The 14115-nt window shown below is 36.2% G+C and overlaps 1 protein-coding gene across 4 annotated transcripts in view; it reads right to left on the minus strand.

Annotated features, from left to right (window-relative positions):
* STAU2 (staufen double-stranded RNA binding protein 2) overlaps positions 1–14115 on the minus strand; it is a 170811-nt gene that overhangs the window by 59268 nt on the left and 97428 nt on the right. For 3 of the 4 annotated variants that reach the window (XM_085325161.1, XM_085325171.1, XM_085325188.1), the window contains exon 13: positions 3921–4034. The exons of the other annotated variant lie outside the window; for it this stretch is intronic. In XM_085325161.1, the coding sequence (XP_085181287.1) occupies positions 3921–4034 (114 nt within the window). The remainder of the gene's footprint in view (positions 1–3920; positions 4035–14115) is intronic. 4 annotated transcript variants of the gene reach the window in all.

A 14115-nucleotide genomic window follows, 5' to 3' on the forward strand; every position in this document is an offset into this window, starting at 1 on the left:
TGGTCACCCCTCAATGAATATGAAGTTATTTTGGCTTAAAATTGTACARGCAGAATATTCTGCATTGAGAATTCAAAAATCTGAAGATGCATTTTATCTCTTCTTCCYGTCACACTGCAGACCTGACTTAAAATAATTTTATTCAAAAATGACTTCTTACACTTTCAGTTTGCCTTTTGTCTTGCAAGTTGCAAGAGTGCACCCATCAAAATCTTTCAGGTTTTTCGTAACATTGGGAACTACAGGCTTATTTATACCCCTTAAGCAAATTCTGCAGTCACATAGACTCAAGAGCTGAAGCATTTGGAAAAATGTTCAGTATTATAAAATCACAAAAGATGGCAACGTTGCAAGCTCCCAAAATACACATGCAAATGTGGAAGGTGTGTTCAACACTGTCTTTTTCAACACRTAGAAGTGTGGGAGAGCAGAAAGTGGAGAGTGTTTTAACAGAAAGCAGCTTGTAGCTAAGTTGTACAGAAAAAAAATAGCGTCCATTTAGGAAAAAAAGAGAAAAGTCAATAAGGATGCTATTAGATACTGGGAAACAAAAAATAGAGAAGAAAGTATTTCAGGAAAAGCAGCCCAAAAATCATTACATTTCTACTAAGGAAGTTGTCACATCTGAATACAAAACCCAACAAAATATGTTGTAGGCTAGATGGCAGTGACATGACAGAAATGTTTACCYTTTTTCCTGTTTGTCAAAAGAGAATAAAAGTTACTTTTAGGAATAAAATACAGATCAACAGCATCTTCTACAGTACTGCTTCATGACCAAACAGGATATGCCTTAGCAATCAGGCATTTGAAATGCACACTAATTAGTACCAATATGAAATGTGAATTTTACTCTGAAATAGCTAAAATGCATGAAACATTTGGAAAAAAAAAACATTAAAATCACAAGCTAAACAACCTAAAGAATGAAGAGATGAATTCTCTACATCACATAGGAAAAGAGCAAGTGATTTGAAAAACTGCCATGTCAAGTCTTAGTAAATTTGAAAAAGCAAGAAAATATACTTATGTTGGATTGTAACCACACTGTTATCTGCTGGTTAACAAATATCAGAATATCAGATATCCCACTGGATATGTGTAATGAGAGATATTCACATATTACATAAAACAAGACCAATCTAACAAGTAGACTATGGTGCTGGAAGGAAATGCCATTGGGAACTGCCATCATAAACCCTTTTTTTTTTCCTGCTTTTCTTTCCATGAGTAACTATAGGTACCATTTGAATTAAGAATTTATCACAGTAACAAAATGGTTTCTACAAAGCAAATATAAAAAGCAGAATAAGAGATGGGAAAAAGAAGGTATTTGGTCATCTCTGATCCTTCCACCACAATATCCTGACARTTCTAGTATACAGTGTATCAGATGCACTCATACAAAAGATTCCACCRCTTTCCTACAGAGAAACTGTTCTAGATTCTCTTTCAGACAGATGTCCATGAAACAATGTCAGAATTTATAGAATCTGTGTTTTAGAATGAAAATGAGAAAAATTATCTTCACAAGCAGAGAAGACATATCTTAAAGCCATGCTACGTCAGGCCGCTTAGCTGATTTAAATCAACATGCCACCATTGAAATCACAGGCTTTTAGGCAGCTAGTTCATCCTAATTATTATAAAATATAGAGAGATGAGACACAAGTAATAGATGACATTRGTTAAAGAAGAGTTTCCAGACTTGAAGTTTTATAGTATATGGCAGCTTGCACTTACTTCACTTGAAACTTAAAAATCAGGACAATTCAGCTTAACAGTCCTTTCTCTTATTTTTTAAGAATAAGGTATCAAATAAACCTGCTGTGAGGGAGATGTTTTTTTTAATCAGCCCATTAAGAGTCCTAACTTTGTTACTAATTAATTCCACTGCCTGACAGCACTTGACGTACTTTTTGTTTGCCTTTTTTTTTTTTTGATACAATTTTCTCTCTCTGTTCAGATAATGGCAAATAACGCTTCATTCCAGGGCTGCCATCCTCCCCATCAAACACAGGCAGTGAATAGTATCTGTCCTCCCCAGAAAGTGGAATTCCTTTGATATTTAGGAAGGGACAAGTAGAATTCTGTGACTCCTGCCCTACATTTGGRTCTATTTGTGACCTACCAGTTGCCACATGGCTTTTAGATGATCATTTTCTTCTGCTTACAGCTCAGAGGAAATCTTGGCACAAGTGATGAGGGTTCAGTGATGCGACAACCACCCAATCATGGAACAATAAACTTTTTTCTTCCTTTTAAATAWCTTTGTGGAAAATTATATAACTAAGAAAAATGAGGAAGGAACATTCTCTATATTGCAAACTGAAGCAAGATTAGGAAATTCTAGCTTCACAACAGTGCAAGCAAACTTAATSCTACCTATTTCAGTACACACTATGCCATAATCTTTAGCTATGTTATTTTATGCATTTTTTTCCTCCCCAAATGTCCCATTCAGAGAACTGAATGAGTACACTAGTATGACCTCATATAATCTGGAATTTCCTAGCTCGAAGGTGCTTGACTTTGCAGGCTCAATAATGTTTTTTCATTTAGTAATTTTAAAAATATAATTATTCAGATGGATTAAACTTGCTTTTTGCTTACATAGTCTTCTTCTGTTTACATATCKTACCCTAGCCTAAATAAATGCTTAGACAGAGGCCAAGCTGGCTGGTAGCCCAGAACATAGTTGTTACCAAAATGACAGAGACCACCTTAAATTCATTGAATGTCTAAATATTGTATTTGTGATACAACTACATTTTAAAAGGCRATCTTTACTGAAAGAAAAACTGACAGAGTTTAGAACAGTATAAACCAGTTGCTGGATGAAATGAGAATTGAATGGAATACGGCTGTCGAATCAGTCTGACTTACCACAGTCTCCATTTCTGTAAAGTACCAAACATTTATGGACAGGAAGTATCCTCAAGTTATCATGTAAATAACTGATGAGCTTAGTTTATGTTAATAACTAAATTCTTACAAACTTTAAACAAAAAACCACCAACCTAAAATATAGCTAAGAGCATCTGAACGTTTCCCCCAAAGTAACTAATTCTGATAATTCTTAAGATGACTTTTCCTTTTTCCCAAGAGAATCTTACATGTAGTCTGAAAAACTGTATGCTAGATGTTAGCACAGTCAATTTAAAGATGACCTGCAAAAGCAAATAGAAAGGGCGCTTTTTCTAACCTGCTGAAGATCTGAAAGGTGCAAGGTTTGGTTTAATTTTTTTTTTCTACTTGTTTCCTTGTTGGCTTTGAAATCTTTTGGAGTATCAAAGTCTTGTCTTGTCTTGATTTTACACATAAGAGTGTTGGAGGACAAGAAGACCAGCATGGAAATCCCCCTCCGTTCCTACCTGAAGCAGCTGGGTGATAAGTGATTAATAAGGAGACTAAGGAGACTTTTTTTTTTCCTCCTGGCTGTCTGCCAGAAGCTTGAATTAAACATTCTAAGAACAGCCAAATAAAATGAGAGTTTTGCACAGCCTGATTAACAATCCTTTTCTCCTCTCAACTGCCAGTTTCTTATGATAGATGACATCTTCACCTCACTTTTTTTCCAGCTACCCATAATCTTCCAGTAAAAAGTGGATAGATAAAACCTGATACATGCATAAAATTAAACAAAACCTTCACAGAAACCTGACTCTAAAACCAAAACAAGCTCTTTGGTCTTTCCTAATACATCTTAAAAATCTGAAAAAGGCCACATACAGTTTTGTTTTATTTCCAGGCCACTCCTTAGGTCTAATCCCATTATGGTAAAATAGGAAAATCCCAGTGATAAGCACATGCCATATGAAAAGTACAGATGCGTCTAAATTTGAAATGTACTATTGCTGACATTCTGGCCTTACTAGATATTGATAAAATTATAGGAGTGTGGGGTGAAGGTATTATACCTGGTCATGGCTGGCTTCAATGGAGCTTCCGATACCTTGGAAAGTCATCTGCACAGGAGACAGTGTCAAACAGGTCATACACTCTTTGCCATTTTGTCTATCACTGTAGTGTACCTATAACAGAATAACATACGTAATCTGCTAAACACCAGGTTTGCACAAGGGAGTCATGCTACAATACTCTGTCCCTTTTCAACAAGTTTGTAAGAAGAATTCTGCACATTTACATTGAATTCATCTTTAATATAAAACAAGGAGTGGGTAAAATAYTCTAGGTCATCACGTACTGAACTGGGGGCAAGTTTTCTGTGATATATTTGTTGAACAGTTTTTAAGTGCTATGTTCTTCACTTCCTGAGAGCTCTGGGGCTGCATTTGAGGCATTACATTTATACAACTATAAGAATCAGTTTCAAGTTATAGTTTCCAACCTAGATTTTATCTTTAACAGCATTGCGTAGCTTAGTTATAGAACATCCACATAAATCATCATACCTACAAAATCTTGGCAATAATAATTTTAGTTTTTCAATTGTAATGCCATTTTTATTGAAATCTTTTTTTTGATATTGCTATGTAATGTTGTATATTTGAACTTGATTTTGTAATTAATTCAAAATGATAGATAACACGGAGAAGAATTCACGTTCTTTGTGAGATGCCTAGGTGTAGGTTATCCTTTTCTAAGAGCAACTCATTCTCTACTAATGTCTAATGTGCATGTTAAACCTGATCCTTGCACGAAGTACAGAGGAAGATACTGCTTCTACTTAAATTACTTTCCTTGCCTTGAGATCACCTTTATATAGTTCTTAAATCCCCTAAGAAAAGGATGGATTTTAGTTTGTTGAGACAAAAGTAATTTAAATGTTGCCACTGTTTCATTATTAAGAAGAGGTTGCCACTCATGCTGAATTCCTGAAATATTACAATCTGCTATGTAGCTCCTGGTCTCCAGACAGGCAGATCAAGCACTTTATTCTACAGCAGAAGTGGAATTTAGCTTACGGTGGTAATTTACGTTGGCTGTGTGACCCCTGTCAGAAATGGAAAGAGAGATCAGCTCTGCTGGAGACAGACCTTTTATGTTAGTATCTATTTACAATTGCATAGATCTCAGGGAAAGTTATATAATAAAGCCTCATCCTCAACCTTAGGCTACAAAATTAAATACTAATATTTCTGAAGAGAACAAGGAACTATATTAGACTTATTCCTGTAGAAGTGATTTAGAGATGTCAATGATACTTAACTGCATACCATGTGTACTACCCCCATTTTGCCTAACTCTTCTCTGCCACAGGTGTAAATTGGGAATTTAAACCAATGCAAAGCCAGCTGAGTGAAAGGAAAAACAAGTCTTGGTACACTACAGAATTAACTTTAATGACAACACATAAAAACAGTTTAGCTGCGGTCAAATGTAAGTTATAGAATGTAGACTTCTCCTTTTACTGCGTACAGAAATATTTATTTAACTCAGCCCTTCTTAAAGCTTTCTGGTCCATCCTTTCTTCCTCTCTCAACCCTCACAATATATGCCTACTAAATTGCTTATGGCTCCCTGCCAGAAAAGCCATACTACTTACTTAGAAACCACAAGAGGCCCCTTCACATATACAATGGTTTAACTTTGATTAATCGAAAGAGGTATGAAGGTATGAAATTTGGCTTGCAAATATAAACTCAAGTTCTTTAAATGTCAGGGACTACTGTTACGAAAAGAACTTAGTAAGCCTCCACAACTGTGGTATCTGGTTGCAAGCTAGATATTCTGCTATCTGTTGTGGGAGTATGAATTGGAGAAATGGAGCAGAGAAGCATGCGCGGATGATTCTGCACTGCGAGTAAGACATAGTGCAAGGGCCAAAAGCTGCTTTCCTAGGAAAGACAAGTCTTACAGTGCACATGAAAAAAATGGAGCAATGGARCTTTTGGAACTGCATAGCATATTGTAGGCTTGTTGTCCATCAGAATGATATGAACGGTTCACTAATGTCCACTGGGCTACAAGCTGACAGGACAAGAGATACCCAGAAGAAAGACTACAGTAAGTATTACATGACATGGTAATCTGCAATAGCAGGAGATTTGATCTGTGACTCCTCTGTAGTTCCAAGATGAAAATACAATAAATCTGGAAGTCTAATTTCCTTCTAGGTTTAACCCTACTGAAGGAATTTCTTGATGCACTTTTGGCCTCATCTTACTGGAAACAGACCATTGCTTAGTAGTTTCTTAAGCCAATAGTTCTCTAGTTAATCTCTTACCATGCTGAAGCTCTTCAGTTTAACCAAAATAAACATTTTCTATGTCAATGATATTAAACAATGACATAAAAGCAAACGACTAGTCTTTGAATGGGGGACAAAATCAAAGTTTCTCCTGTCATCAAATCTCTCTGTGCTACAGCTCTCTGTACAGTCAACAGAAACATTCTGATTTGCTCTACACATTCTGGCACGTGTGTGTGTGATATCCCAGTAAATCTGGGTTGTTATTAACCAGTACAGCTGCTACATTCTCAAGCTCTCTCTATTTTAATTCTCTTTCTCTATTTTAATTCTCTTTCTTCTTCATATTTGATCTATGATCTAAAGATTGTTTTCTGTCAACAAAGCAGAATGCCCAAAATAGACACTTCGGAAAAAATAGTAGTAGTCTAATAGCTATTGAATAGTCTGAATAGCAGCAGATGCCTTCAGTGAGAAGTATGTTTCAGTTGATATGCCCATACTAGTATGACTAAGCATGGGAGGAACCTGAATATCTATAAAACTGATTTAAGGATATTATTAGCATCTAAGGCAAGAAACATGAAGGCAGAGCAAATGCTTTCTTCAGTATCTGTGATCAAGGAGTGGCAACTGAAGGCTGGCCAAGTGCACCAAGAGTGATTATATGGCCATATTAATAACTGCAATAATATTTTGCTTTTTTAAGTTACTAAGTGTCCATAGTTGAAGAGTTGAGAGTGCTTAGCTACTGCTCATCTTACCTGCTCTGTCAGGCAGGTAAGGGCAGCTTGTGGACTGAAGTTAACTGATTCACCCAAATTCACACAGAATTGGCAGCAGTGAATGGCAGCATTGGGACTATAATCCATGGTTAAGGCCTTAAGCCTAACCGCAGTCAGGCATTTTCCCTTTCCATACATTAGGGAGGTAAAAATAAAAGGGTTATGAAAGCAATTGCTATCCAAGTGCAGTGCCTAATTTTCAGGCTTTAATTTCTTTGTAATTAAGGCATATTCATAAATTAGCTCAGTGCACTTTAAGGATTAAACAGCAATGAAATTTCTCTCATTAAAATTCAGAATGTTTTATTTGGATAACATATAACAGACTTTAAAGAACAGCATTAGGATTTGGTTAGAAAATAAAGCCCATGTGAACGTACTGATGCCTGTAGGAAAAGTTGTGCAAATTTCCGAGCAAAATTTAAGGATTCAGCCTCGAACTATTATGAGTGATTTACACGTAATTCTCTTCCAAGGTATGTCTACACAGCACCAAGCAGTGCCACAACAAGATCCTGGCAATAATTCTAAATGAGTCTGCTCCTTTACTGGAAAAAAGCACACCGCACTGCTAGTTTTTCTCCTGGGTAACTACACACTTCTAGAATCAGAGATAAATCATTTATAACTAGCTCAGGCATCCCAACCACAGCACTCCATTGTTCTGAGGAGACAAGGCACAAAACCTCTGTCTATAAAATGCAAAGTGCATCCCAAACACCAAAAAAAGAGAGAAATTTTTAGATAATTTTAGATATTTTTTTTCCACAAGTGCATGCCATGGATTTACTCGTACGTGAATGCTTTTATGTAAGATATTCTCAGGATTGGCAACTATGTACCCTTTTAAGAGATTACTTCAGGCCGGAATAAAATAAGTTGTATGGTATGACTATGCATGCAGGGATACTACTAACCGGCATATGTATATTGAAATGTATGTGATGGTCTGAATCCATTTTACAACTATGTCAAAATTTGGCCCTTGTTTGTAATATTTTACATTACTGAAGAGATGTAAATATTTTGAAGTACATTTATAGCGTCACATAAAGAAAGACATAAAATGAATGTTTGCAATGTTACAACTGCACATGGAATGGCATAGTCAAAATTCTCAATCTTATATGTTTTTTTCATAAAGGAAAAACTAAATTGCACTGGATAAAATCGCATAAGAAATTACAGTTGGGGCTATTTCTACCATCATGCTGTTCTAAAAGTACAAAATTTCTCATTTCTCTTGTAGTTATGTAAGTACATGCTTCTTGAATCTAGCTTTATTATAAGATCCTTCACTATGCTTAAATATGCTGATAGAAACTGTAAAAACATTGCAGGATTTCTTTTGCAAGAAACTAGCTGAAAACACTGAGTCACTATGCAATTTCAGATAAGGGCCATAGTCTATAAGGGCCATATATTATTCTGCAAATACAATGCCTGTAACTCCAAGCTAGGAGTAGTCTCCTGGTCTTCAGCAGGCATTCCTGAATTTAAACATCCATCCTTTTGCATGCAAAGTGGGAGCTATGTTTTACTGACTTACAACTCAGGAAGAGGAGAGACCTGCTATACTAATGCATAATAATTAAGCTTAACTGTGAGATACTAAACTACTGTTTGAAACAAGCTAACTATGTATTACTGAGAGACTGAAGTGAGCGAAAATAAAGGCTAGTATTTTCACACACTGCTGCTTAGATGTTCACAGTTTGAAACACAAATTCTGTCTGGCCAAACACTTCCTTTCTTGAACATTTATTAACTTAAAAAAAAATAATATGAATTACTAAAAGAAAGAAGTCATCTGTGACACTGGAGTCCGTGTTTCTAAACCAAAAACTACTCTGAGTCAAAGCATCAGCAGGAGTCTTAGAATGCTAGACAGAAATAAACTAGGTAATAAAATGCCATTATGTTCAGCAGTGCACAAATCTTCTGGATTGACAAGCCAGGACTATTCTGCTAGAACAAAGGCTGGTATTCCTTTAAGTCTGCCCCTTAAAATGAAAGCACCAAACATTCTCCAGAATTTTCAGAATAATTTCAAAGATTCTACATAGGTTGCTCTGGATTTACAGCTGCCAACCAACTAGAATGTGACTCAAAAATCAAATGTTAAAGTAAGTAGCTTTGACTTAGGCAATGGCCTCATGAAGCATTTTCCTCCTTCAACTTCTTGGTGAAATAATTCTCTTTTCCATATTTATCTTTTACTATTTCTGTTACTTATCTCCCAGGAGTCATGTGATCTGCTAAAGAAAATCTAAAAATCCTGTTTGTGCCAAGACTCTGTTTTATGCCTATATACCAGTGAAGAAATATGCCTGATGATAAAATAATTTAAATATACTTGGTAATTTCAAATCATTTTCTCAAAGTAAATTCTAGGACTCCACACAATATGTTATTTTAGTACTTAAAAGTGTAGATCCTGGTATTATCTATAGAGATTTTCCAACAAATAATAATTAGTCTTTTAAAACATGGAGTAGCATATTAGAAATTCAAAATACGCTTGGCATTCTTAGTATCTGTTTTACAATTCCACAGATTTTATTTGTGAGAAACGGAGTAGGACTACAGTTAAAAACAAAGAAAACAAAATTAGGGGAAATCCTATAGTATGAAGAAAGTCCTTTATGAAAAGTTGAAGATACAAAAGAAGACCAAGATGAAAAAAAATGTCCCAGATGAAAAAATAAGACATAAAATAAAAAAAAAATCAGAAAAAAAGCGTTGAATCAAACTGTTTCCTGCAATGCTGGAGTTCCTTGATGTAGTGCGATTACTAAATATAGTATTTTACTAATCTCAGCAGGGAGCTGGCTAACTGCATGCCCGTCAGATGTTTTTAATGGTCACCCCCTGTGGAACGAATCTAAGGAGCGCATGAAAAACACCCACATTTTAAAAAGACCCCTTGCTAGATCATTAAGGAAAGATAAAGGCCTGTACATTCATATGTGATATATAACACAATCATTGTGTCAAGAAAACATACGTTTGATTAGTACGCCTCAGGTTCATTAATCGCGGTGTCTGCTTCCCAGCAGTGGGCAAAGCCTCCATTGTAGCTACTGCTAAAGACACTGGGCAGCAAAAAGACTGACAGTTCAGCAGTAAATCCTGAGCTATGCTAACGTGCTCTTCGCTTACAGAGTTCGAATGCCAGTGGTATCACAGCCTTAAATCTCCACTAAAACACACAAACCAAGGTTTTTGACTCAGAAATAAACCATTGCTGTACCCTAAGTAGATGACAGTAAGCAGACTAAAGACACTGTCACAGGTCTGTGCACTAGTTATTTATATTCTTGATTATAATAAGGCAGATAGTTGCCATCTATAAAAACATGTAACGTATGAATAAGTCTGAAAAGGTTTATTTGATACAGTTCATAAAGGGAACATATAAAATATCTGTTAAATGCAAAGGAAGCTTATCTGAGCCAAAGATGCATGTACATAATTTGTTTTATGTTATTTATATAGCCTCTGAATTCAGATCTCTTGCTTTCAGTGATGCAGATGATCTGGAAAGTCTGGGCATGTGCTGCGCTCAGTGAAGTAAGGGACACCCACCTTTGTCCTTCCCCTGGAGCTAGTCACCACTGTGATGCCTGGCTCTAACTGAGAGAAAATCAGCTAATGCCACTGCTGCTGCAGTAGCAAGCAGCAGCACTGGGACACCAAGGTACCTACTGTTTATCTTCCATCTGTTAAACTTCTTAAGCTAAAGAAAACTGCTTGTCTGATCAGGGAACCTGAAATCACGAGATGGGGCATGGCTTTCTATTAAAATATATATATATACATTGAAAAGCACCATGCTACTCTGTTCACTTCTTGTATCCTGTAACCAAAACACACACGTACCTACAGACAGGGTAATTTTACTGCAGTGAGYTACTGAATACAATCTCCTGAGAAAGACTGAAACCAATGAGTAAGAAATACCTAAGAACAATAGGAAGCTGTAAGAAAAATAACAAACAAATTATTCATAAGTGAAAACACTGCAAAGTATTATAAAGTAATGCAATTTACACCTGACGTGGCTTTAGCAGAAACAACTTATCTGTTGTAATTAAATGCAACTATTCATATGACTAGTATATCTTCAGGGAGAGGAGTCAAAATTAGATTTCTATTTTACAATCAAAGTAAATACAGAAAAGACAACTGCATGCACAGAAATCCCTGCAATCTTCTGTTTTCATCATATGGCCTAAAAAAATGAGGGAGATGAGAGAGTTTGTGTTCAGTGAAGAAAGTATGCAGAGAAAGAGCTTGTTCTGGAGGAGCGAGCGCCTCAGTTATCACTGACAACTGCCTCATTTGAGAGAGGAATTTGGTCAGTGTGGAGAGAGAAAAGCATTTAAGTTTAAAATAGTATTTTAGCAACAGTATCAATGGGAGTATGTTTTCTTGTACATTCTTTCTCACTTAAGTGCAGAATTAAGGATGTGTTAACTATTCTCTGTTTAAAAACTGCAAGTGAAAGCCCCAAATGGAAAATATCACATTAATGAGCCCAGAAGAGCATCACTCTGAAACCWCAAACACAAAACCAGCTGCCTGAATTTGCTGAAAAATCTAGTGATTGTACAGACACTGCTTTTGTGCATTAACTTAGATATAGGACATCACACATAAAAAATCACAATTCTTTATAAAGTGTATAAACAATAAAAAATCATTCAATTTCTGAAAATATACTGCTTCTTTGTGCCCCAGTTCTGAATGAGACTGAATGAGATGAGAGCTAAAATAAAACCCTTGTTCTCTGAGAGCCTAGTCTCCTGGTGCAGCAGGGGAAGTAAACCATAACTCTGCCGTCTGCTTTCTTCTTAAGCTTTTCTTGTTGCATCTCTTTTTAAAAAAAAATTGCGTCAGAGCTGAGTTCCCTTATTACAACTAAAACTAAGCCACACTCTACTATGAATTCAGCATCACACTTTCACATTTTTGCTCACTGAAACTTCCAGTCATTCAAATTTTTGGCTTTCTTCCAAGTCAAGGTCTGCARCTAACTTATCAAGTCACGTTAGGATTTATTTTAAAAGATTCTGGCAGGGGGCGAGGCCTGGTGTGTTTAGTGCTGGCTACAATATTTTGAGAGATCTTGATGGCTTTTTAACTTCCTATAGATGTATAAAACTCCTAAATCCCAAAATTGGTTATGAAAACATAATTCACATTTTTTCATGGACCAAGTTATGTGCAGGGATATGTGGGAGGGTTTCAACCGCTATTTGCAAGATGCTGAAGACAAAAGCTAAACTGTTGCCCAGGTCGAATACCGACCACAGCAGCAATGTGACCACTGCATGGTCACGTGCAATGCCTTTTATCTTGCTTTTCTCCATTTACCTTCTTTCCTTCTAGAAACTGAAACAAAAAGATGCTCCTGGAATTTTCAACAGCCCTTGACACAGGGCTTTCCTCTGCCAAGAGACAGAGAGGGAACAATGGCCAGAAGAGAAAAAAACTAGTTTAGACAGATACCTGGCCAGAAGCCAGGCACTTGCAGACCACAGCCTTGTTTCAGAAAATTTACTGCCCATTGCAGCTAGACTTGTGTTTGTTTCTCTAATTCTACATGCACTTAAATTAATTTAGAAACATTTTTCCCGTAGCAAATACTACACTACATTCCGTGAATATGCCAGGTTTCCCCAACTTGCATTTCCTTCTTTAAAGAAACTGATAGAAGAATGATCCTTTTGGTTACCTTCTGCAGAATTGCTACCTCTATTTTGACTTCCTTTGAGGACAAAAATAGGCCTAGATGGCCTCCTGAAATAAATGGAAATTAATATAATCACTTCTTRTAGATCTACTCTGGTACTGTCCACCTCATTTCTGAAGTTCAGTCGATTAAAAAAACCCATAGGACAGAATGCAATGAAGTCCAGGTGCTTTGATTTTCACATGAAGTTCTCTCAACAATTCTTGCTATCAGCTTGTTCTGTTTTATCTCTCTMTATATATTCCACACTCCCAACATTTTTTTTTTTTGGCTAGTCAAGTATAATTTAGGCTTTGGCCTTGAAGCCATTACCTATGTTACATACCCATTTGATTTCAAGATGATTTTCAGTGTAGCAAGACACAAGATTCTGAGAGACAAGCAAGGACTTTCCATTAATAGGAGATAATATCTCCTGGCGTTGTGTAATTAGGTATCAACACACTTATCAATAAAATCCTGACTGATCTGCTGCTTAGAGAAAGCTTCCTTCTCTGTCAATCCGTGCTACTGCTATGACAAGAATAACAGTTGTCTTGAACAAATGTGGAAGTTTTGTGGAAAAATAATCTGCTACAGTAGAATAAGTTTTCTTCAGAGCACAAAAACAGTAGGTTCATATGGATAAAAGAATTTTCACTTCATGATTTCTGCCCAGTTGTATAGAAGAGAAGTAAAAATGTTAGTTAAATTTGGACAGCCTATAATAATTTGAACATCAGGCAACTGCTCAGTATTTGGTGAAACTGCCAATTTCATATTAACAAAAAAAAAAAACACCCCAAACATTACTCTGTTGGTAATGGACAAATATTGCCATTGAGATTATTTTATTGGCCATTAAGTATGGCATAGTATGAACACGCAGGAAGATAYCCTTTCTGTAAAAGAACAGATTTCAACACTTTCAGTCATGACAGAGCACAACATCATTCCACACGTTGTTTTGCAGAAACTCATCTACCCAACGAGCAAATACACAGCTCATAAACTTGACTAAGATCCAAGGTACTGGGAATGGAACCAAAACTCGACTGCAGTGTGTTCTGTGGAAGAAGATAGTTGTAACACATGACAATGCAGTCACTCTATARCTTCTCCAAGGTGTTTCACGAATACTTATATATATATATATGTATATAAACGTCACTAATTCCCACTGACCTTCTATCCACTGTTCAGTGTTAACATTAAAGTAAATCACCTGATCAAAGCTCCTTCTGGGACCTAAATGAATTCTACTATTTTAGAACAATCTCACAAATATTTGCAGTCTGGTCAATCCTGCTTGTTAAGCAGTCTCCAATGGCTTCAGTAAGAGACCAGATGCTCTGTTACATACAGAATTATAGCTTTTTTTGACCTGCACTGTGGCTAAAGTAAAATTTGCTTTAACAGCCTTATTTCAAAACTATTCT

Source organism: Rhea americana, unplaced genomic scaffold (genome assembly GCF_003343005.1).
Source record: "Rhea americana isolate MKP2758 unplaced genomic scaffold, rheAme1 scaffold_121, whole genome shotgun sequence".
NCBI lineage: Eukaryota > Metazoa > Chordata > Aves > Rheiformes > Rheidae > Rhea > Rhea americana.